Source organism: Arvicola amphibius, chromosome 4 (genome assembly GCF_903992535.2).
Source record: "Arvicola amphibius chromosome 4, mArvAmp1.2, whole genome shotgun sequence".
Taxonomy (NCBI): Eukaryota; Metazoa; Chordata; class Mammalia; order Rodentia; family Cricetidae; genus Arvicola; species Arvicola amphibius.
Window position 1 is genome coordinate 15,687,343 of NC_052050.1, and position 25,796 is coordinate 15,713,138.

General features: G+C 45.0%; 1 protein-coding gene across 1 annotated transcript in view; it reads right to left on the reverse strand.

The window, feature by feature from the left end:
• Positions 1-158: 158 nt before the first annotated feature.
• Tanc2 (tetratricopeptide repeat, ankyrin repeat and coiled-coil containing 2) overlaps positions 159-25,796 on the reverse strand; it is a 306,319-nt gene continuing 280,681 nt past the window's right edge. Inside the window, exons 20-27 of the mRNA XM_042055015.1 lie at positions 20,231-20,364; positions 19,066-19,189; positions 15,820-15,995; positions 15,408-15,540; positions 13,935-14,026; positions 11,708-11,854; positions 9,110-9,210; positions 159-7,560 (exon numbers count right to left, since the gene is read on the reverse strand). Of these exons, the coding sequence (XP_041910949.1) occupies positions 5,595-7,560; positions 9,110-9,210; positions 11,708-11,854; positions 13,935-14,026; positions 15,408-15,540; positions 15,820-15,995; positions 19,066-19,189; positions 20,231-20,364 (2,873 nt within the window). The 3' untranslated portion in view covers positions 159-5,594. The remainder of the gene's footprint in view (positions 7,561-9,109; positions 9,211-11,707; positions 11,855-13,934; positions 14,027-15,407; positions 15,541-15,819; positions 15,996-19,065; positions 19,190-20,230; positions 20,365-25,796) is intronic.

Below are 25,796 nucleotides of genomic sequence, written 5' to 3' on the forward strand. Positions count from 1 at the left end.
AGTCATCGGGAATGTGGCCTTAGCCTTAACGGCAGAGTTATCTCTGGGGTGGCACCCCCGGCACTGCCGTTTCAGGTAAGGGTGAGTTTGGAAGCCACTTCCCTGGACAGAGCACGGAGGAGAAAAGCACCAGACACCAGATTTCTCCAAGTGTTGACCATTTATAAATAAGTACATTTGCTTTCATACATACAGCTCGTTGTACAGTTGACGCTCTGTATACATGGGGCAGGAAAATGCATTCATTTAAACTTTTCACATCTGTCTCACACGGCTCACATGTACAGACAATAAAACTGTTCAAGCAAGTACAGCAAAGGAAATGTCTTCCTTATACACGGGGCTGGAGGCCTCCGCTGGGTGTGGGGTGTCCCCACTGCACGAGTTCACGACTGTGTGGTGTTCGATATATTAGGCTAGAGAACAAACATGCATTGGATAATATACTGTACAGAGGAAGTCCTTTACATCTGAGTTATAGAAAACCTAGAGGAAAACTAAGTGCATTAAAGCTTTTTCCAGCAAGTGTCTTGAAAGGACAGCAAAGAGGAATAATCAAAATCATATTAGTACAAATCACTCTTTAATTGTAGACTGTACATGTCTGTACTAATTAAAATCATCTTGGATTTGGAGGAGACAGAACAGAGAGACACAGACGCTGTGCTAGATGGAAGGGAGGCCATGCCTGAGAACGGCACCTGCCCTGAGCCCCACAGGAACTGGCCCAACTCAGCAGGAATCAGCCAAATGTTAAAAAAATTAAAAAAAAACAAAAGAAATCAGGACAGTATAACTTACAGAATTTCCAAAATAACCTGCGAATGAGTGGCTATCTAGAGCCGGCATCACTAGCCCCCCACCCTCCCAGTGAATGGGTACACAGTAAGGCAGGTACATTCAAGTACTGAATTTTCCAGAATTAACTCTCTCTCTGGTCCTGGGGATTGAAGGGAGTGATTTGAGTCCTAGCCAGATTTCCTGGTTAGTGATTAACAAAGGGAAAACCCAGCCATCAAGTGCTACAGAACAGAGCAGCTAGGCCAAGTCCTTCCCGCGGAGTAGGTCTATCTGAAACCCAGAGATGGTGCTGGCTGGCATCTGCGTGCAGCCAGCTGCAGCCTGACTGGTCAGCTTAGTGTAGGGATCACAGTCAGGAGGAGAAACGAGATGGCAGGGTGAGGAAACATGAGAGTAACACTTGATTTTTGGTGTCCAATTATATGTTCATTTGGTACCGATTTTCAAAGCTCTGACTGTGGCCATCATGTGGCCACAAGCATCTCAGGGTGGCTCAGCTGCTGTGAGGCATTGGACACCGAAATGAAGGTCACCAACACTTCAGCCCTTGAGTGGTCTGTATTACAAAAGGAGTTGATGAAGACCCAGTGAATATTCAAGTAGCTCTGCACAGTGGCTCCACCAGCCCCGTTGTGCTTGTGTCCAGGCCCCTAGCCAGCCACCTTTTCTCGGGAGCAGCCAGAGCTGAGTTCAAGGCATTGCATGGTGAAGGTTTCCATGACACGTCTTTGTAGGTAGCTCTTACCCCTAAGCCCTTTGTTCATTGTTAGTCATGGTAGATGGGTCAGTCTGGAATTCCCAGAGGAAAAGGAGAAGTCACACCTCTCAACAAGCACGTGGCGGCAGGGCAGTATGGCCCCCAGAGTAAAGGCGGCAGCAGACCGCTTCTTGAGAACTGGGCAGCCAAAGGATAGACAGGCAGGGTGAGTAGGGCTGAGCCCTGGGAGGCTCAACAGGGATGGGCACAGAGGCAGCATATCCTGCCACCTGGGGAGCCTGTTCCATTGAGTGGCAAAGATTCAGTGAGCAACTGTTTTTGTCCAAGGCATTTCTGCAGTAGAAAAATAACTATCTTTAATCAAACCACCCAACCATGATATTTGTGGAGTTAGAAAAGCTGGAGGCTGAGTGGAACTGAAAGAAAGGATGCTCAGGGGAGAAAAGGCTCCCCTACATGCCCATCCACCAGAGAAAGGAAGCTTGACCTAACCTCCCAAACGGTGGTGTTCAGTCTGTCTTGCTACAGGTGGCATGATGCATGAAGACCCTCCAGGCCTTTGTTCCCATCTTCCTGAACCTCCAGGCTGTGGGCTTGCCTTGGCACTGGCAGCAGCTCCACGAAGCCATTCTTTGTAACCAGGTAAGTATAATGCAGAGCCACAGTGACACCTAGCGGTAGAGTATGGTGAAGCACACGTGACATCCACATATCCCACTGCATATGACTAAACTCTAAGGAAAAATACTTATGGATATTAAATTAGATACTGGTTTTAAATTTTTCTATTGGGTATATCTCTGGAATATAAAAATACCAATATTTAGAGGGAATCATAAACTACTATACAATATAAGGGCCGAGAACACCTTTTTCTAAGCTGTTCTGTTTATAATAATTTAGGAAAAATGTTTAATAATCCAGGCTTAACTAAACCAGCAAACTTGGCTATCTGGACAACAACCTGGGGTACTGTACATGATTCTAATTAGTGGAATCTTCCTGAGCCACCAAGTTTCAGTTAAACACCTAGAAAGGGGTGCCTGGGAGAGGAACGAGGGGCTGTGCTCTATTAACTTGGGCTTTTAATAGTGCACGTCTGCGATCTGGACAGACACAGCAGATACAAAATGATCTCCATTTGTCCATGCCAAACTTTCGTGTTACACAGGTTTTCCCTTTACTTTGTAAATAAACATTAATTTTAACTGTTACTTGTGTGCCTTACTGATCCAGTAAATAAATGAACCATGTCTCAGGAGTCCCTAAGAAAATTGCTGGAAAGCACTTTAAAATCACTGCAAATATTCTCTGTGTTTAAGGTTCTCAGTCTCGTTGAGGCTTATATACAACAGTTAGTTCTTGTGCTATGAATTGCTGTGATCCACTGCTTCATTTCTTTTCTTGTTTTTTTTTCTTGAAAACACACTAGAGACAAGAGTGACTCTGCTAATTTCTAATGAAGACATTACTCTCACACTTAAATATCCAGTATTTACCAGAGTTACAAATTCAAACAGTAAAGTGCACCCATTTATAGACATGATGTGATGGGAACCTATTAGTGCAAGACTTTTGGGCAAAGGGACGTTTTGGTGAAAAACCTACAAGCTGAAGTTTGTCACCTGTCTCTACTTAAGGGAGATGTGAATTGAGTGAGCAGAATTTGCCAGTTTCATCCAAAAAATTTCTTCCATCCTGAAGCTAGCCGTGCCTGGCAAATGCTCGTTGCTGGGAAGGGAGGGGCACATTCGGAATACAGTACAAGATCAACCCATGGCAGTGAAGTAGCAAAGCAGGGCACAGGTGTCTGCATCTACAGAAGACCGTTTTATTTTCTGCCTCAATAAGTTCCTGTTGGTGTTTTCTAGTCAAAACCCACTGGCACACAGCAGTGACAGCCACTCTTTTATGACGGCCAAGAAAGAACTGTGGTGTGACACTGACCTCTCAGGTGGGGATAGAGACATTAACTCTCTTGCTTTTCCTGGGAAAATGAGGAACCCTGGGAAAAAGTGGCAGCTGTAGCGTATCTGAGGCCTGCATGGCATTTTAACCCACCTAGCAGGTAAGGCTAGGGGAGTGTGGCTTTCCAAACAGGCAGGAGCACTTTTCTAATGGGCTGTAGGAGCTCCCTTAGAGGTGCTTCAGATAGCACACGATACAGAGACCAACAGGGCTGTGTCCAGTTCACACCAGGAGCCAAGAAGTTGCTGTTCCCAGCTACAGGTTAACCTCACAGCTACAAACTTCCTCTTCCAGACAGGAGAGAGGGGGATACAGACAGGTGGATGGACAGGTAGGAAGAGATCACCGATCCTATCCTAGTCTAGGAGAAAGGGGCAGTTCTTCCACATCATACTGAAAACTGTTCTGCTTAGAGAGATGAGTCCTGATCCGTTTTCAGCTTGGGATTCATCTACTGGCATAATCTAAATCAGTGAAAAAGGCATTTGAACTCAGTGTCACGCTCTGCGTGTCTTACAGGTCCTTTAGAGAACCTGTATCCAAACAGGTCACAGCTGGATTTTGTTCAAGACACTGTCCTTCCTGTAGCCCTTTACTAACAAAAGTAAAATGTTCCCTAAGAACATGGGACCAACACCTCTGGTTAATTTCCTGGTCTGAGTTGCTTGGTTTTAAGAACTGACATGAGCTAGAGACAGGACTGTGCTGCAGCTTTAGTTCCTGTGTTCCTGCTGCCTATCTCACAGTTGTCTCAGCTCTTCCAAAGTCAGGTTGGCAGACACCCACAAGACCTAGATGTGCAGACATTGACGGAAGAAAAGGCCTGGGGTCAATCTCATGCCCCTACCCAGGGGTCAAAGGAGTCTGCAACACTTTTGGCTATTTCTGATTTTCAAAGATTACCCCTAAACACTCCTAGACAAAAGACACAACTCTTTTAACAGTGAATAATGAAACCAGAGGTCTTAAAATGGCATCCGTTAACAGCTGGCACGAAATGCAGGGGCCTGGGTAGAAATCTGGGTAGATGGTCCGACAGTCCCAAGAGAATCTAAGTGGGTTCTGTGAGAACCTATTTCTTCTTCACACCATCTGGGTGTGAGGCAGCGAGGTTGCCCTGGCTCCAGGAGAAGATGCAGCTAAGAGGGTTACTGTACCAGCCAGACCTCAGCAGTCTGCTCAGTGCGGTTTCAGGATCTAAGAAGCAGACATCTCCAAGACAGATTTCTCCCAGTGAGGAGGAAGAACAATCTTTATCCCCCTTCTTCTCTTTTCTCTGTATCTATTTCCTCTTCTAACCTTGGAAAATCAGTAGCCTTTAGTGGTTAATTGTTGGTTAAAGCTCACTCTTGATGAGTGCTTTAAAAATACCCACAGTCGTCCTGGAATTTCCTTGGCTGATCAATTTATTTAAAGGGTGAATGTTTACTAAATGTTCTCAAAATGCCTCTTGGAAAATCAACATGGTAGCATTTCAAATAATTATAGTGGGCTTTTCTTCTGATTTAGCAGCTTTCTTTCCTTCTCACTCTCCCCTAGATCCCTTTATCCCAGGGGAAGACCAGTGATACAGTAAATGAAGATTCTAGACCTGATGCCTGCAGGGAGCTGGAGTCTGGGGAGGAGACCATGGCACAGGAATGCATTGGGGCTGGCCATGTGGAACACTGAGTAAGAATGCAAGGACAAAGAGGCATCACACACTTCCTAGAGTTTCTAGAAAAAACCAAACAAGAACATCTTACTCTTTAAAAAGGAAAGAGACATTCACACAACAAGAACATCAGTGAAAGCGATTGTCTCCTGGGAAAAGCTGACCAGTGTGTCTGATCTCCCTGGTTAAAGCTCACGGCACAAAATCTCCTTGTTGGCATCGGAAGAGAGGGAGAGAGCATGTGGCTGGGGCACAGACCCGAGAAAGTCCTGGCTCACCAGAGGCCAGCTTCCTAGTCAGCTGCATGCAAAGGATTTCAACATGTGGGCTGTCACCTCTGAACACCACACAGAAACTACGTGAGAAATTAAGCCAGAGAACTACCTCAGATGTGAAAACCAAGCCTGAAAATGTGCAGTGGAAACATATGGGTCTCACTCCAACAAGTGTCTCTTAAACATTAGACTCCACAAATGGTCTCTTTGGTTTGATAGGCGATGTCTGCCCTTGTCGAGAGTCCCGAGACAATTGCCTGTACAGGTTGTCCTGGTATGCCTGAGCCACGGGTAGGGTCCGTGCAACCTTCACGTCAGGATAGGAGGCGGCCTGGCTGACTCTTTCTAAGAGGTCTCCACGTGAACCATTAGCCAGCATCCCATGGGGGCTGTAATAATCGTCCTCCAGCAAATGGCCGTTCTGTGCATTGTTGGTTTTGTTATAAAAGGCAATGCTGCTGACGGATGATGGTGGACTGAAGGACTCGGGCTGAGGCAGGCCGCCTGGAGATGTGGGACTGAGGACGGTGTCCACGGATGACACTGCCCAGGTCCGATTCTGCTGGTGAAGGTGGGGGTACTGTTGAGTCCGGGCGGTTTTATCTATGATCCCCATGAATGGTGTGGTCCTGGATCGGGTGGGCTCACTAGGGTAGCCTCCCTGAGTGGGAGACACTGGTGACAGTTCATCACATGACCTATCATATGTTGGCTTCAGTGGGATCTCCATTTGCTGAATTGAAGAAGAAGGCCGGAAGGTGGGAGTCAGGTTGGAGGTGGACGCAATGCTATTGCTAGATGGAGAGAAGCGAAGGCCCACGCTCTGTGAGTGCAGCAGTGGCCTGGGAGTTGGTGGGTGGGGCTTGATTTCATTAGGGTTGATACTGATAGGTCTTCTGATTAAATGTGACACATCAGGGGAACCCAGTTGGCTGGAGGAACGTTCCAGATCTAGTTTTGAGTGACAGACTGGATAATAGGATGCTGACTGGCTACGCCCAATCTGTGGTGTCTGGCTGTATCTCATGCCTCCTCGATAGGCAGAGGAGGGTCTCTGTGGCAGATCTTCTTTGGTCAATCCTCCATGCTGACAGATGGCACCGGCGCTCAGGCTGGCTTGGACATGCTGTACGGGTCTCCCATCTCCTACAATGCCCCCTATGGATCCCTGATAAACCAATCGGCTCTGACTCACTCCTATATCTCCTTGTGGAGACTGGTATTTACTAGCCATCGAATGGGCTACTTGGCCATAGGCTCCTGTCGGGATGACAGTGCTTGAGTGGACTGCTGAGCTAGGCTGGTTACTTCTTACAATCTGGGCCTTGGCAGGCTGTAGCCTGAGCCCTTGCTGGGGAACTGCTACTGGAAGCTGAGGCATCTGGTAGGGCCGCTGGGCAATCTTGGATAGTGGAGATTTTGGTCTGCCAGGTAGCTGACTCACATTTGTTTCTTGCTGATAGCGTACAGGGGAGCCAGACTGGGATCTATAGACACTCATGCTCTCAGCTGGAGGGCTGGCCCGGTACTGAGGGCCTCTACGGAGAGGGGAAGGAGGAGGGCTTGGGTATTCCTTGCTTTGCCCTCCCACAGGAGGTGGGCTGAACCTGTAAGATGCACCCTGATGAGCTGGGGACGTATGTGGTGGGCTAGGCCTGTAATGAGAGTTCTGGTGAGTTGGAGAAAGAGCAGGCGAGGTGGACTGATAACCTTGTCTAGTGGGAGAACCTACAGCACTATTGGATCGGAAGTCAAAAACCTGATGAGAGCCAAGAGGTGAGCTAGAGATATAGGCCGAGTCCCGATGAGCTGGAGAGGAAGGAGGGCTCTGAATTACTGGGAGCCCCTGACTGGGTCGAGCCTCTGTCTGGAGGCCAATAGAAACATTTTCAACATCCTGTTCCAAGTACTCCTCCTCAAATATGTCTTGTACAGAGTATATATCTTCATGCGGGGGCTCAGGCTCTGTCTCTTCCTCTGGTAACTCCTGCTGAGGTTGCTGGGGTGGCGGTGGCGGCTGTTGCTGCTGCTGCTGCATCTGTCTACATTCCTCCTCCACGCGCATCAGAAGCCTCTGGATCTCACGGTTGTTTGGACATAGCTTGATGGCCTCTTTCAGGTCTTCTAAGGCTGCTGCAAACTGTCTGCTTGACAAAAGGCAAACACAAGAATGGAGTTATTCTGAGCGAATAGGGATCACAAGGAGCGGAGAAGACGGCCACCAGTTCAGAGGACTGCATCAGGGGATCTGTGGGACTCTAAGAGGGTCTGATTCAGCTTGACTTGTAAGGAAGGGAGCAAAGAGTCCAGAATGATTCCCTAGACATTTTGTCCTTCATCTTCCTTCTGGCCTCTCTGAGGTTAACAGAGGACGTCCTCATTATGTCAGCTGAGACAAACCCTTCAGAAGATCTCATTCCCAAGTGCATCCTAGGCAGTGTGGGGTTGGCTGGGGTTGTCGTTTACAGTGTCACTGTTAAGTAGCTTAGGAACAAAATAGCAAGTAACTGATCCAGAGTAATTTTTGGGGAGTGGGAAGTGTTTGAGACAGGGTTTCAGAGAAGCCCTGGCTGTCCTGGAACTCACTCTGTAGACCAGGCTGGTCTTGAATTCACAGAGATCCACCTGCCTCTGCCTCCCGAGTACTGGGATTAGAGGTGTGCACTACCATGCCCAGCTCATCTTGTGGAATTAAACTAATATTCTCAATATTTTGGTCTAAATGTCAGGCCCCTTACATCCTAGGTATGGAGGCTGCCTGTCTTCTGTCCCTTTTCTCTATCACCTACCAGCACTGGTGTGTGTGTCTTTCTGCAAGGTCACAGCCACAGGAATTAAATTTGCTGGTGAGGTGACTGAGAGTAGAGGTGAGCTACTCCAAGAAGATTCTTATTTACAAATGAGGAATATTCCTATCCTCCCAGCTAAAACTATCCAGAAAGTGGACAACTGACCTTGTGGAAAAGGAACAATCCCAGAGGGAGAGGATTAATAGTTGACTTTCTATAAATATGTCGTGACTCGAGGTCGCTGCCTTCAGTGTCACTAGTCTTGGTTTGATTTTTGCAGACATATCCCCCTGGGTCATAGCAACAAATCCCAAACGGTTCCTTCCCATGCAGGGGAGAAGGCAGGTGCTGGGCAGGAGGCATCAAGGACAGTGACTGGCAGTTTTTAGCTCCTTCTGGAGGCTTTCCTGCTCAGGGACCAAGGCTCAGCAGACGGGCACAAGGAATGGTGCCACCTCAGCCCTGGCAGCAGGGTCTCCTCTCTCCTCTGTACTGTGGTTTAGGTGAGAAGGGCAGACTTAGAACCCTCTATGGAGACTGAATAATCTGGGGAGCCCCCAGTGCCTGCAGGAAAGGACAAGAGTGTAAGCGACTGTCCTGCTGTCCTGCTGAGAAGGTAGAAAGGAGATGTGGCTCAAGTGGCTTCCTCTTTCATATCTTCATGCCACTGGCTTGGGCTGAAAAAGTGACTGAGGCATGACACAGGCTTCCTGGAAGAACGTGTCTTTTTCCATTTACTTTTCTCCTAAGGTGCTCAGGAGAAGTGCCGATTGTGAGCTCTGTCCTGTGCACAAGGCCTGTCCCTGGGAGTCCACAAGGGCAGGCAAACTGGGCACACACCCCAGGGTGACCTGCATGGCCTTGGCCAGATTTTCGGACACTGCTTCTCACCCTCCCCCCTCACCTGCTGCTGCGCTTGGCCCTTGCTCTCGCATAGTATGCTTCATAAGATTTCGGTTTCAGCTCCAGGGCCTTAGTAGCAAATTCCTCCGCCATTCCAAAGTCCTGCCATTGTAATAGGTACATAGATAAGTCATTGAAGAGACACACAAAAGACAACTCGGAAATAAAACGAATTATATGTACAATTCTTTGACATTTGTGGGTGGAATGCCTGGAGTTCGGGACAAGTCTGGTACCACATGGCCCGCAGACTTTAAGTTCTCTTCTGCCTTCCTCTGTGTGGCTCTGAAACCACTATGAACTTTATTTGTTCAAGGTATTGAAAAAACTTTTGAATTTGGCCTCTTTCTACTTTTCTAGAATTTTTTTATATCCTAGAAGCCAAATGTCAGCCCTCTGCAGTAAGGATCTTCAAGTTAGAAACATATCCTCTCCACACAGAGGAGACACAAGAGACCTCAGGTGGCACTCACTCATCCTGCTGTGCTCACGAGACTTCCTGAGGGTCACTGAGAATAAACCCCATAGAGTGCAGGTCTTGAAGGGTCTGGGTACCAGCAAAGAGTACTGACTGGGCCAAGATGGCACGGGGATGCCAGATAGGCAGGCTAAGTCCTCTGGTCTGTTCTAATTCAAGCGGGTTGAACATTTTCCACACCCCCCCATTTCAGAGGTAAGGCTATGCACAATCTAACATTTAGTGCTATATATACCAGACATAGAATAAGTGTCTCATAAACTGTTCTTTGTATTTCATGGGTGCCTCTTTCCATCTCATATTTGATTCCTTACTTAGGAAACAGTCAAAATTAAAAAGAAAGAAAGAAGGAAGGAGGGAATGAAAGGAGAGAGAGAGAGAAAGAGAAAGAGAAAGAGAAAGAGAGAAACAAGCAGACCCCGGCTGAGACTGAGCTCTGTGCTGTCTCTGGAGACAGCCTGGAAGAGCAGCCTCAGAGCTACTGGTATCACTGTGACAACTCTCAGGAATAGGGTTTGCGGCACAGAACACCGATCAGGCAGGGCCTATGGTCTGTAAGATCTCCTTAAATACTAAGCTAAAGGAAAATATTTTAATCTTCATGGGGGAGTGGTTCTATTTTTGAGACATGATCTTGCTATTCACCCCAAGACAGCCTAGAGCCCCCAATCTTCCTGTTTCTGCCTTGAAGTAGTACTAGCATTATAGATACATGCCACCATGTTCAGCTTAGGTTTTCCCTTCTTTGTATGTCAAGGCCATAGCAGAGCACAATTTCATTCGCCATTCCTAAGGCGGTATACAAGGTAGAACAAAGGTCCTGGGGCACAGGCAAGGATTCGTAAGACATTACTGAAGTGCAGAGATTTCTGGTGCTTAGTGCAATGCTGGTCCATGGGGTACTTATTAGTTCTGTGGATAAATGCATAGCTGTAAAGGAAGCAGGCCAACCTGCAGGGGCTAGGTTCTATCCTTCTTGCTTCCTATTTACTTACTTGAGGGATAACCGTTGTTTCTTCCTTGGTGCTAGCACCTACAGTAGGCTCTTGTGCGTGCTAAACAAGAACTCTTAGAATATCTTTAAAAATCTGATTAACTGCTAGGGAAAAAAAGGCATCAGTAGACTGGCACACACTGTTTTGCTACCTTCTCAGGGGAGGCCCAGAGACCTTTGGTATTAACTATAGTTTTTCACATGATTTACTATCTTGTCCCCAATCACCTTCCCACTTTCATCTCCACCCAAAGGTATCATGTCCCCACTCCTTTCTGCCTACTGTGGTCAGAAATTGTCCTCTGAGATGGCCATGTCCATCCCAGGGCTCGTTCACTGTGGTTTTCAGGGCTAGAATAGAGGATGAAAAGTCACATGGACAAGTCTTTTGGGACTTGATAGCAGAGCCTTTTCTACTGCAGCCAGAACTTTTGTCTGGACAGCTGAGTCCCTTATTATTAAAAATTTATGCTTGGTTTGGGTTATTTCTATCTCCTGAGCAACTGGGAAACCTCTGGTAATGGCAATGGCTCTGTCATGACTGTAAGCATTTCTGGCATCTAAGAGAGGTTCAGGAGTGTCAAATGACAAGAGTACTGGCTGAGACTATATCTGCAAAGAAGTGAAAAGCGCCAAGGACAAGTAGGGAGATGGTGGGGGCCAGAGGGAGTTTTAAGATTTCATCTAAGGCAAAAAAACAGGCATGGCATACTGGGATACAGAGGAGAGGAGAGAGGTATACAATTCAACAGTCTCAGAAATTAACCTTGAGGTTAACCCTGAGGCATGTGACTAGGAGTGTACTAGAGGAAGTGACTGAAATCCAGACCTAACTGCAGCTGAGATTCTGCTGAGAACTGACTGGAGCATGCATGGAGAGGACAGTGTTCTGCTCACTTCAGCGGGGGTTGGAAAAATGCAGAAACTGCAAAGTGCTCACGGAACTAGCTTTTCTACAGCCTGAGAGATCTGTACTCAGTGTGGATTTATTTCAGTGTTGGGCTAGGTAAAGGACAACCAAGTTTCAAATGGGGCAGAGAGGATTTTCGGGGTCTAGTATAAGCTACTGAGGGACATGAACAATCAACTTCCAGCACTGTAGAAAGAATAAGGATTAGAGGACTTACGTTCATTTTCCTGCGGCATCGAGAGAGGTTGAGGAGCAGAGATACTTTCAGCTCCCGGAAGGTTTTCAAGTCCTCACCAAACCCTTCTCTAGGGAATTTCTTCAGAGCATACTGGTAGCGCTGGGCAGCTTCCTTTACTTTACCTTTCTAATGGGGTACAAATGAAGAATACAACGTTGGTTTGCTGAGTTCTGAGGAGATCTGGTTCCAATCCCTGCCTGCTCTTAGCAGCTGTTATAAAGGTTAAGTCCATTGGTCCTCTGAAGCTGAGGACAGATGTCTAGTCTTTACTATAGAAACTCCCTTGGCAAGAAAGGGCAGGTTGAAGAGGACCCCTAAAATCTCAAGCTGGAGAAACAGAATTTTGGCAAATGGATATAAGCATTTCTGAACTGTTTTCAAGGGCTGACCTTGCTACCTGGGAAATTCCTTCTTTTCTTGAACTGCTCTCATGGGGACACATATGACTTCCTGGTCCCAACACTCCAGAGTGATTGCTCCTTCCTAGGTTCTGGCTTATGTGGTTCCTCTCTGATGTTCTACCTTGCTGTCCCACAGAATAGATAATTCTCTTCCTTGGGAAAAGAGGAGGACCTAAAATGGCCTGGCTGTGGCTTCTCTAACATAATGGGAGAAAAATGAGTCAACTGCATCCTCCGACTTGTGGACCAGGCATGAGGTAAGATGGCAGCAGAGAAGAGAAGCTTGGAATTTGTGACTCTCACTTTGTAGGAAACATTTTCCCAAGATGAAATAAATTTGACCAATTTAGAGATCCTGCTACAGACGCAGAGGTGGTGGCTTCCACCTTTACCCCTTCCTCTGTACAGTCGCAACTCTCTAGGGTGCACCACTCTATTTGCCTTTCATCATCTTTCATTAGAAATGCGGTCTTCCAAGGTAGAACTCTGGGTGTGATTAGTATTAGCTCTGTCTATTTATATTAGGAGGCAAAACTCCTTGCTCAGGACAACAGAAGTTATGTTGTGACCAAGATTTTGACTTTTTTTTTTTTTTTTTTTTGAGACAGGGTTTTTCTGTGTAGCTTTGGAACCTGGCCTGGGGCTCACTCTGTAGACCAGGCTGACTTCAAACTCACAGAGATCCACCAGTCTCTGCCTCCTGAGTGCTGGGATTAAAGGTGTGCGCCACCACCCCCGGCTAAGGCTTAGATTCTTGAGAGTGACATAAAGGTCCAAAAATATGATACCTACAGTAATGAAGATTTTTGAATTTATGTGATTTTATGTTATCAAGTATGGATCAAGGCTTAAGCTTTCTAAAAGCCATGATTATCATGATGTACTCAAAGGGTACAGTCCAGGAACTGAATTAATGCTCAGGAACTTGTGTATTTATGACACAAGGAGGCTTTACTGTCACTTCCTTTTACAGCTGTGATGTCTTGAGGATATCTACTGCTAAAAACTGGGTTTTACATCATTTACATCCTTCAGGGATGATCAATGAACTGAAACCCTGAGATGACCGACATGGATTACCCTAAGAGCTTCCTTCTGGCCAACTGTGTATTAAGGGTACCTATTTTTTTTTTTTTTTTTCGAGACAGGGTTTCCCTGTAGTTTCTAGAGTCTGTCCTGGAGCTAGCTCTTGTAGACCAGGCTGGTCTCGAACTCACAGAGATCCGCCTGCCTCTGCCTCCCGAGTGCTGGGATTAAAGGCGTGTGCCACCACCGCCCGGCTAGGGTACCTATTTTTTAAAGACATGTCTGTCATTCATTGAGTGACTTTAAGAAAATGTGTAGTAATCACTGTTTATCCTATTAAAAGTGCTATTATTACCATAAAGTTTTTTTTTCCAGGCTGCCTTCCAACTCATTCTATAGACAAAGAGGAACTTAAAGCTCCTGATTTTCTCCTGTCTCCACTTCCAAAGTGCTGGGATTACAGGTGTGTGTGACCATGCATTAAAAACTAAGATCAATAAAACTGAAAACAACTATAGTATATGACTTTGCTTTTAACTGCCCCAAGAGTTCCTACTTAGAAGATTTCATGTAAAACCTGTTACCAAACTGTGAGTGACCAGGTAAAGCCAGAGTTTTCTGAGATGTGCAAGAGGCACGTGTAGTCTGTCAGGAAGGTAAAAGCACAGAACCCTAGCTTAGGAGTAGGAATGGCTTTCTACTGTTGTTCAATAGAAAAGAATGAACACTGTCACGTTTTCAAGATTCTACATGTAGAGAACAGTTACTCCCGCCCTCACCTTATAAAACATGTCCCCCTCTTCCATCAGCTTGCTCAACAGGATGATCATGATGTCTGGTTTGGAGGTGGCCATCGCCCATGTGGCTGGACCTGTAGTGTACAGGATGCATGATGGGTAAAGAACTCATACAATGTAAGGTGGTAGGAAGCTAGGTGAAAAAAACAGCCTGGGGGAGTTTCTGCTGAGAGAACAACTTGCTCCACAATAATGACCTCATCTTTTAGCCTGGAGCGGTTCAGTACTCCACTGCCAAGAAGCCGCACTGGATTTGTTTGTATTCACCTTAAAATAAGAATACCTCAACTGTCCCAGTTTGTGCCACTGGACAGCAGTGATGCCCGAGTGGTGCACAGGAGCGCATAATGGCTTGGTTCGGAATCATTTTAAGTCAGAAGTTGGAAGGAAGGGTAAAGGTTACCACAAGATTAGAAAAATCCAAGAAAGAATAATTTATTTTCTATTTGAGGTGGAAAACTCCCACATTTAGACTTAATTTTGAAGTGTGCACTCTGTAGAAGGGAAACCTCATTAAAAACTCTGAAGGCTCCCGTAGAGCTAAGTACCAAATAGACTCCCTGCCATTCACCTGGAACCAGGGACACAACTCAAATGTCAATAGATATGAAACGAACAAGCATTGATAAGGACAATTTCACTCATGAAAGAAAAGAATAAAGTTAAATTGATTAGTTTACTGAGGACTAAATTATTTACCAACTAAGCTTTTTAGGTTAGTTATTAAAAGTTCAAGTTATTCTCTGCAACAGTCATTAAAAAAATCTTCTTTTAAGGTGAAGTAAATTAAAAGATTAGAGGTGTAGGGAACTCATGCAGGCTAAATCAAAGAGGAGAAGGCAAAGCTGACCAAGCCATCAGACCACGCCTGATGCTGACAGCAGGGAATATACCTCGTGGGCGACTCGGTAACGTCTGACAACCTTCAAAGAAAGGAGAAAATAAAAAGTTGTAGGAGAGGAAAAAAAATGGATGAAGGTGAAAAAAAAAGAAGGAAAAAGCAGCAGTGAGAGGCAGGCAGCAAAAAGCCAGCACATCAGCCAACCCTTGTCTACAGTCTGTGGGTGGGGGAGCAGCTGGGATAGCAGCAGCAGGGGCTCGAGAGTCGGAAGCACATACAGAGCAAGGGAAAGCAAAGGCTTATGGCGCTGCAGGGAGCCAGGATGCTCTCAGGGTGGGGCTAGTGCAGAGGCAGCACTAAGATGTGCATAAGCTCAGCGCAGCCTCCTGACTAAAGCTAGAAAGGGCAGGGAAGAGAGTCATGTGACTCTGGAAACAGGTTTCTATAGACTATGGCTCAGATGGTACTCTCTCTGGGCCAGTAGCCTTTGTTCACTTGGACAGTAATTGGACCAGGGCAGAGGGAGAACTATATACATTCACACCAAACACCCATGGCAACCAGACCACTGGCCCCTGGGCACAGATGGTTAATACCTCCTTTCTTTCTCTTACCTATTTTGGCTCCTTTCTTCAGCAGAGTGACTACGACAGAAGTGTTCCTGCAACCCACTGCCCTATCCAAAGGACGCATCCCACTGTAGTCAACATGCTCAATCATGGCCCCATGATCCACCAGGAACTGGACCTAGACAAGGAACAAGCAGAACTGTTAACAGGCACAGTGGACACAGCTTGCCCCTTTTCAAACTGCCTACCTGAACAAGGTTACAGAAATAATTTCAGATCATAGTGATAGTCTTGATTCTGAATAATGGTTTGTATATTCCTGTCCTCCAGAATTATAGATCTGGAGAATCGAATTTAGAATCATCAAAATAGTAATTTGCATTAGGTCTTAGATAGTATTATTGATGGCTGACATCCCCTGTCCTTACTCTCCTGAGGTCTGTTTAAAGGTACTCACCACCTCAGCATCGCCATAGAAAGCTGCCAGGTCCAGTGGGGTGCGGCCATTCTTGTCAGCATGGTCTGTAGCAGCTCCATTATCAACCAGAGAACGTACTACTGAGAGATGGCCCTTCAAACAAGCCCAGCTGAGGGCTGTCAATCCTTCTTTGTCCATTAGGGCAATAGAGGCACCTACAAAAACAAATGAGAGTCCTGTGTTAACAGGACTGAGGACACAAAACTTTGTAGCAGAAAGGAATGTTGCTATATATTCTGTCAAAGAACAACTTTTACTTCTAGATTTTTCTGTTTTGAGATCAACCCCAGCCGTCAATGGTGACATACACCAGTAATCCCAGAAATGTGGAGGAGCAAGCAGGAAGATCAAGAGTTTGAGGGTAGTTTGGATTACACAGTGAGTCTAAGGCCTGCCTGAGCTACTTCTCCATCTCCTGACTGCTGTGATTATAGGTGTGTGCCAGTCCAGTCTGTATGGTGCTGGGGACTGAACCTAGAGCTTTGTGTATGCTAGGGAGCCACCCTGCCAGCTAAACTTTATTCCCAGACCCCAAATTACAGCTTAATTAAAAAACACTTAAGTGTTTCTATTTTACAATATTTTACAAATATGTAGGCTAAATAATTTTTGTTGACTTAGTAAAAACTCACTTAAGTTAAAAAACAAAAAACAACAAAAAAAAAAAACAACAAAATAAAACACCCAAAGAAAATATAAAAGCATTCAGTTCAAAGACCCTGGGTAAGGCAGAACAAACCTCTGGAGTCTATGCCTAATGAGTGTCTACGGGCATGTATCAGACATGGTAGTTATCTAGAGGTTATCAGTGCTGAAGTGACCCTGTTTTTCTGTTGGGTTTAGTTTGTTCTGGAACAGTGCTTCAGGGCACATCTTAAGAATCTAGGTCTATCCCCTCTGAGTGCTGCCCCCTTCTCTGGCAGAAACAAAGAGAGGTGTTGTAAAGTCAGACTTGTTAGGCACCTTGTACTGGGGACACAAGAGCTACATTGTGCCCTGGAAGAGCAGCTCTTGACTCTAGCCACCCTTGAGTTTGAGGCTGTAGGAACAATCTTCCTTGAAAGGACAGAGCTGAAGCCACAGCAAATCTCTTAGGAGAAGCCTAGCCTTCCTGCTCCTAAGCTGTTCAGGTCTGGGCACAGTTCTTCAAAAGGCTGGGTTTCCTTGAAGGAAAGTACATATATATTTAAGTCTGGTTTATTTACAGTGTAGGCTGACCGGAATGATGTCATTCATGGTTTCAAATCTCACTACCCACTGCTTGATGCACATCCACAGGCTCCACTAGGTGGTGCTGCAGTGCCATTAGTGATGAGTCTTTTACTATGTGGTCTGTGACACCGTTACTACATAGGGGCTAAGCTTAAAGCCGCCAGTAGGGGTGGGATGCTTTACCACTATGCACCTGCAGGACAAAGCCCACCCCTTTAACTTGTTTCCATTTACCAAGGATGTATGCTGCAAAATGCCATAAGAAATTTATGTAACTTAATAGTAATATCCCGATTCTCCAAAGAGGGTCTCATTGCTATCAAGTGTCTTCTCTTTACCTCCTTTAGATTCAAGAACAGTACCAGCTATGCAGTCAAACTGATACCCAGCTTCACCTGGTATGTTGGTGCACACCCTTAATCCCAACACTTGGGAGGAAGAGGCAGGTAGATCTGTGTGAGTCTGAGGTTACCCTGGTCTATAAAACAAGTTCCAGGTCTACATAATGAGGCCCCACACCACCTCCACAACCAGTAGCAGCCACAGTAAAATTACCCTCTAAAATAGATGCTTATTTACTGGGTATACATTTAAAAACTAAATTTGGGAGATTATTGATTTGAAAGAAAGTTCACAATGTGTTTGTTTCGTAACAATCTCTTAGGCTATAAAGAAAAAGAGAATGTCAGAGAATGTCAGCATTCGGAGAACTCCACAGCATATAAGTGGGCAGGCTGGGAGTGGTGAGGCACACCTGTAAACTTGGCTCTCTGGAAGCTAAGATCACTTCAAGTTTGAATCTAGCCTGGTCAAATATTTATAACACACACACACACACACACACACACACACACACACACCAACCACAAGAAAGTGCCAGGTAATTGAGGCAGAAAATCAATGTTGTGGGTCAAAGACCAGCCTGTAATCTTATTTTAAAAAAGTGAAGGGAAAAAACAAACCACAGGGCAGGAGCTGATGGCTTTTCTGATCAACTGAATTAGTAAATTCTTTTTTGTGGGTGAATTTAAGACAGAGTTTCTCTGTGTAACAGTTCTAGCTGTCCTGGTGGTCTCAAATCTGCCTGCCCTTGCTAGAATTAAAGACATGGATCACCTGGCTGTATTAGTAAATTCTTTTTTTTAAACTTTTTCTTTATATTTTTAAAAAATTTACGTACTAGCCCCAGTTCCCCCCTTCCCCCATCCTCCTCCATCTCACCACCCCCATCCACTCCTTGGAGGGGAGGCGATGCTTCCCTTGGGGAGTCAAGCCTCCCATCCCCAGCAGATCAAGCCACATAACTGTCACCCTCATTCAGAGGACTTAGTTTGGCCCATGCAGGATCCCCAGATGTCAGTCCACAGTCCCACTAGCTCTGGTCAGCTGTCTGTCTCTGTGGTTTTTCCAACCATGATCTTGCCCCCACTTGCTCATATGATTCCTTACCCTTCTTTTCAACTAAGCTCTAGGAGCTCAGCCCAGTGCTTGGCTGTGGATCACTACATCTGCTTCCTTCAGTTACTGGATGTAGGTTCTATGATAATTAGGGTAGTCACTAATCTGATTATAAGAGAAGGCCAGTTCAGGCACCTCTCCACTATTGCTAGGAGTCTTAGCTGGGGTCATCCTTGCGGATTCTTGGGAATTTCTCTAGCATCTGGTTTCTCCTTAACCCCATAATGGCTCCCTCTATCAAGACTATCTATCACTTTCGTTGCTCTCCCTCTCCATCCCTTCCCCAACTCATCCATCCCATCCCCTCATGTTCCACCCCCACCCCTCTCTTCTACCACTCTCCCAGCTTACCCAGGAGATCGTTACTGTCTCTCTTTCCTGGGCCTCCATGTGTCCCTCTTAGGGGCCTCCTGTTTTTTTTTTTTTCTTTAATCTAGCTTCTCTGGGGTTGTGGGCCTGATAATCCTTATAAATTCTTAACATGTAATGAAAGTCAGGAGGAGTTCAGTGGGTTATTACAGGCTTTATTCACAGCTCTGGCCTCTCAGGACTTACCTTGTGCAAGTAGAAAGTCCACGGTTCCTAGATGGCCTTCAGAAGCAGCCATCATCAGGGGAGTACGACCCTGCTTGTCTGCCATGTTGACATCAGCTCCGTGGGTAAGTAACAGGTCAACAATCTGCAAGTGCAGAGAAGCAGAGGCTGGTTACTCTCAGAGCTGTGGAGATGACATGCATGTGGTCTCCTACAGTGTGGAAGACTACTTGCAGACTTGAGTCCTTTCTATGAGCAGCTTTCTACTTATGAGTTTCTGTACAGTTCTAATGACACAAGACTTACTTTCTAACTCCCTTTGGGATAAGCAAATGAGGATTCATCGCTGAACATCTGACTATGACATTAAGTTAGAAAAAAAGACAAGCTGTGGTCTGAACCATCCCATAATGGAAGCTCCAGCCATGCCAGTTCCATTTTATTACTCTCTGGAGGCTGCAAGCCTGCAGCACCAACAACATCGCCACTGAACTGACTACAATAAAGTGCTCCTGGTAACAGCAGTGCCTTTTGTTAAGCACTTTTGGCTTCTGGAGTCTTTTTTCCTATTCAAGTACTTCCAAAGATCATTGTCAGTATCCTTTCTTTTCCATCCTAGTGTATAAGTTAATGGTTTTTCTAGAGTCCAAACCCCTGGAAAGACCAAATAACTAGAGTTTGCACATAATGTGTTTTCTTCTGGCAAGTCTGAAACATTTGTGAGTAACTGGTCTGCAGGGGTCTGCTGGGATGTGAACCTCTCAATCAACTGGCAAATACTGTCACATAGAAACGGCGGTTTCTTCATGACCACAGTAAATCAATTTAGCTCACAACAATGGTTTTGAGTGTTAAATCCTCACCCACTCCTTTTTTTTTTGAGCAGGGTTTCACTATGTAGTTCTGGCTATTCTAGAACTCACTCTGTAGACCAGGCTGTGGCCTTGAACTCAAAAGAGATTCGCCTGCCTCTGCGTTCGAGTGCTGGGATTTAAGGTAGGTACCACCACACCAGGTGAATGTTAATTTCTTACACTTTCAATTGAGTGGAACATCAGTAACAAAGGCCCATGTCCTCAGGTCTGAAGATTGCTGAGAAGCCCATATGTGGCTTCTTTTCTTTGCATCAGAAGTTTCTACCTGGAACTCATTCTTTTCAGAGGGCCGAAAGCGGCACCACACTTACCTGCCAGTGGCCCTGGCGAACAGTGCTGAAAAGGGGCACCGCTCCTCTGCGGTTTGGCTGGGCCACTGCTGCCCCTTGTTCCAGAAGCAGACGGCACACGTCCAGTTTGCCCCTTCCTGCTGCGGCTGTCAGGGCTAAGGGCAGATAACAATACTGAGGATGGACAGCTGTTCTTTTCTAGTGTTCAATGTTAAACATGGATTGATATGCTTCTAAATGTTATGTTTTATGCAAACACAGTAAATTACTATGTCTGATTAATGTAATCAATTAACAACTAATGTAACAACTTTACCTCCAAGAATAATAATCTTGGCTGCCTTCTCCAGAAAGGATATTTTTTGAAGAAAAATAATAAGGACATTAAAAAGGGATCACACTATCTGGGGCTAATCATAATAATGAATTAACTGAAAAATCACTTTGGTCAAATTCACCTAGTTTCACTTTTCCTATACCAAGATTGTCTTCTCTGCTATGGGTATCTCTGTTTTGAGGTTCTTAATCTAGTTACAAAACCTGTCAATCTATGTGAGAATGGAATCTAGAGAAGAAACTCTGCAGAGAAAATTAGCTGGACAAAGTATTGGTCGACCTCTACTCTTGTGCTCTCAAATCTAAAGAGTCAAAGGCAGGCATTGTAGTTTAAGACTATTCTTTTCCTTTAAACTAATTAAGATAATAAGTTTTAGAAAAGAGATTAGCAAGCACGACTATCAGAACTGTCCATGTAAGATGATCTTAGAGACAAGAAAACAGCTGTGAAAAAGACAACTTTTTTCTTATTATTGGGGCAGGGGTTGGGGCTAGACATAGCCCAGGCTAGCCTCAAACTCACTCTGTAGCCAAGGATGACCTGGTTAGGGATTGCAGGTATGCAACAATACACCAGGCTTTGTTCTTCTAAACAAAACAATGGAGCCACAGACTTACAAGTAGCTATGAAGAGAATATAAAGGATACAGGAAAAAGAAATCAGTATTTTTTCTTTTTCTTCAGTGTAGTAGACATTCTGAATATATATTTCATTTTCTGTACTGTTTGTACAGTAGGGAGAATACTTTGGAGATACAAGGTTCATCTTGTAACAGACATTTATTTAACCATGGCATTTCAAATGCATAGTTTTATTTATTATTTGGAGGTAAGGTCTCCCTATGTACCTCAGGCTGGGCTTGAACTTAGTGTTCCTTTTTAGCTCCCCAATGCAGGTTTATGCTATCACAGCTAGCTGAAATTTGTTGTTTTAATAATAAAAAAACCCCGCCTCTCTGTGTGTATGGTGTTTGTGTGCTGATGTGTTCCCATGTATGTGCAGGTTGTCAGAGGCTGACATCAGTGTCCTCTTTATTCTCTGTTGTGATCTGAATAAGATGGCTTCCACCTCCATAGATTTGAATATTTGAATGCTTTGTCACTAGGGAGTAGAGTTTTTAATATTAAAATGATTAGGAGGTGTGGCCTTGTTGGAGGAAGTGTAGAATAGGCTTCAGGTTTCAAAAGCCAATGATAGGCTCCATCTCTGTGCTGTGGATCAGTATGTAGCTCTTAGCTACTGTCCTAGCCCCAAACTTTCCACCATGCTCCCTGTCACAATGGACTGACCCTCTGAAACTGTAAGCAAGGCCCCGACTCCATGCTTTCTTCTGTAAGAGTTGCTGTGGTCATGGTCCTATGTTTGTGGGACAAAACTTTACCAAGCTCTCTTCCCAGTCCCGAATGTAATGTTTTAAAGACTGGACAAAGGGTAGGAAAAATAGAAAACTATTAGAAAATAATTAAGAGTTATACTTTGTTAAAGAGAGAGAGGAGAGAGAGATCTAGAGAGACATACAGAGAAACAGAGAGAGGGAGAGAGAATGTAGATGTTTTCCCATCTTCCGAACTGATTTGGAAAACTGACATAGACTGACAAAAGGTCCTTACTTACTTATTACAGCCATACTTCTCATGACAACACAAAAACTATTAGGCTACACTATCGATGCTGGGCCCTCACTGACTCTTTAGATACTGGATTGTTGTTTTTTTTAAATTGATTCTTATTGAGCTCTACATTTTTCTCTGCTCCCCTCCCTGCCTCTCCCCTCTCCCCTTCAACCCTTCCCCAAGGCCTCCATGCTCCCAATTTACTCAGGAGATCTTGTCTTTTTCTACTTCCCATATAGATTAGATCTATGTATGTCTCTCTTAGTGTCCTCATTGTTGTCTAACTTCTCTGGGATTGTGATGTGCAGGCTGGTTTTCTTTGCTTTATGTTTAAAAACCACTTATGAGTGAGTACATGTGATAATTGTCTTTCTGGGTCTGGGTTACCTCACTCAATATGATGTTTTCTAGCTCCATCCATTTTCCTGCAAAATTCAAGATGTCATTATTTTTTCTGCTGTGTAGTACTCCATTGTGTAAATGTACCACATTTTCCTTATCCATTCTTCGGTCGAGGAGCATTTAGGTTGTTTCCAGGTTCTAGCTATGACAAACAAAGTTTCTATGAATATAGCTGAGCACATGTCCTTGTGGCACGATTGAGCATCCTTTGGGTATATACCCAAAAGTGGTATTACTGGGTCTTGAGGAAGGTTGTTTCCTAATTTTCTGAGAAATTGCCACACTGACATCCAAAGGGGCTGTACCAGCTTGCATTCCCACCAGCAATGTAAAAGTGTTCCCTTTACCCCACAACCTCTCCAGCATAAGTTGTCATCAGTGTTTTTGATCTTGGCCATTTTTACAGGTGTAAGATGGAATCTGAGTTGTTTTGATTTGCATTTCTCTGATGATTATGGATGTTGAACATTTCCTTAAGAGACTTTCAGCCATTTTAGATTCCTCTGTGGAGAGTTCTCTGTTAAGGTCTGTACTCCATTTTTTTATTGGATTATGTGTTCTTTTGGTGTCCAGTTTCTTGAGTTCTTTATATTTTGGAGATCAGATCTCTGTCTGATATGGAGTTAGTGAAGATCTCCCATTCTGTGGACTGTCGTTTTGTCTTGTTGACCGTGTCTTTTGCTTTACAGAAGCTTTTCAGTTTCAGGAGATCCCATTTATTAATTGTTTCTCTCAGTGTCTATGCTGCTGGGCTTATATTTAGGAAGTGGTTCCCTGTGCCAATGCGTTCAAGTGTACTTCCCACTTTCTCTTCTATAAGGTTCAGTGTATCTGGCTTTATGTTGAGGTCTTTGATCCATTTGGAATTGAGTTTTGTGCATGGTGATAGATATGGGTCTATTTTCATTCTTCTACAAGATACTGGATTGTTGACTGTAGTTTTGGGTCTGCAGAACCTGACTCTTCATGTGCTCCAATAGATCACAGATGGGGTAGATGGTGGGGTGGGGAAACTTATAACCTAGGTTCTGGCCTGGGTAATGCAGAGTTTGTCAGCCTGCCAGCTCTCCCTTGTCCTCACCATCAGGGTGAGCTCTCCAGCACTGCCTGACAATTTCCCTCCAAGTGATGAGCAAGGGGCAGGGCCAGTTCTCCCTTCACATCGTCAGGGCTGACTCTACTACATCTACACCCTCAGGGCCAGCTCTCCTACTCTTATGATCTCAGGGCCAGTTCTCCCACCTCCCACAGTTAGCGAGGGTGGGGGCGGTGGGAGGGCATCTTTCCCTTGCCCACACCACCCTATCACAGATGAATCACACGGGACAGATCTCCCACAATCACACTCTCAGGGCAGTCCAACCCCTCCTCTACCCCACATCAGTAGGGTCAGCTCTACTGTCTGCCCAAGTAACCAAGTGTGAGGTGCAGGGCCCACTTTCCTGAGTGCTGCAGTTGGTAAGGGGGAGGGTCAGTTCCCTCACCTACCACAGGTGGTAGGGGCAAGAAGGGGTAGGACATCTTTCCCTTGCCCTCATCAGTTATCCCACTCTTACATCCTCAGGGCCAGTTCACCTGCACTTCTGCCAACAGTGTCAGCTCTACTATGCTGCCCAGGTGAGGAGCAGGACCTGCTTTCCTGAGTGCTATAGCTGGGAAGGGGCAGGGTCAGCTCCCTTGTCTGTTATAGGCAATGAAGGGTAAGGGGGGGGGGCGGCAGTTGTTCCCCGTTCACACCTCCACATGACAGACAAGTAGTGGGGACAGCTTCCTCATGTTCACAACTTTGGGGCTGGTTCACACACATCTCTGCCAACAGGGTCAGCTCTACTGTGTTGCCCAGGCAAGGTGCAAGACCTCCTCTCCTGAGTGCTGCAGTGAGGGGCAGGGGAAGCTCTCTTGCTCTTATGACCTCAGTGCCAGCTTTCCCAACCACCTCAGGTATAGAGGGACGGAATGGGAGTGGATGGTGGGGGGGGGGGGGCAGAAACCAGAGGCCTTGAACCAAACCAGACCAATGACTGTTTGCAATGAACACTTGCACGTTAAGCTATATGGACAAAAGGCTTTACTGCAAGACTCACTGTGTCACACTGCAGCTTACACGATGAGATTGATTTTTTTTCCTTTTCTCCTCTTAAATTTTATTTTATTGAGGAGGGTTACAAGGGCAGAGGGCAGATATGAGTGGATGGGGAAATGAATGGGATGTGAAAGGCACAAAGAATAAATAAAAAGTTATTAAATTAAAAAGTTATTAGGTATGCACAGATATTTTAGTTTTCAAATGTTGGACTCTAATCAAAGAAGTCCTGAAATTCAAATTAACTAGTCACTTGTAATTTTTTTTAACCTAAAAATTATGGCATTTAAAATATTTACATTTGGGAGCTGAAGAGACAGCTCAGAGGTTAAGAGCACTGGTGGCTCTTCCAGAGGACCCTGGTTCAATTCCCAGCACCCATATGGCAGCTCACAAGTGTCTGTAACTCCAGTTCCAGGAGATCTGATGCACTTACATGTATGCAAGCAAATCAGACACACACAAAATAAAAATAAATCTTTAAAAAATTTACATTATTTATTTGGTATACACACAATGTGTTTGTGTGTATATATAAATATATATATACACACACACACTGTGTTTATATATATATAAACAAAATGTGGACAGAGAACACTTTGTAGGTTTCAGTTCTCCTCTGAGACAGAACTCAGGACATTAGGCTAATGAGTGTGTGCCCTTATTCACTGAGCCATCTTGCTGGCCTGGCATTGCCTTTGGGTCTGGCTTAATTATCTATAACTGAACCATATGCAAAATTAAAACTCCCTATAATTTATACAAAGCCAAGCTTTCAAATAACCTGTTCCTGACCTAAAGGTAAGTGGGTTCATAAGGGAAAATGTGGCAATTTTTTGAAAATATATGTACTCAATTTTATTTTGCAACTCTTGACACTGGTTTTTGTTTAGTCTGTCACAGGAGGGCAGAGCTTGGTCCTCTCTGCAGTGAAGGTCACTTTTAAGCCTTAAATAAATGTACACAGGGGTTAATGTTAAGACTGGTTCTAGTTCTACTTCTCAAGTTCACACACACACACACACACACACACACACACACACACACATTTTTTTTTTTTTGAGACAGAGTCGCTTTATACACCCCTGAACTCAATATGTAGACCAGGCTGACCTCAAACTCACAGATTCACTTGCCTCTGCCTCTTGA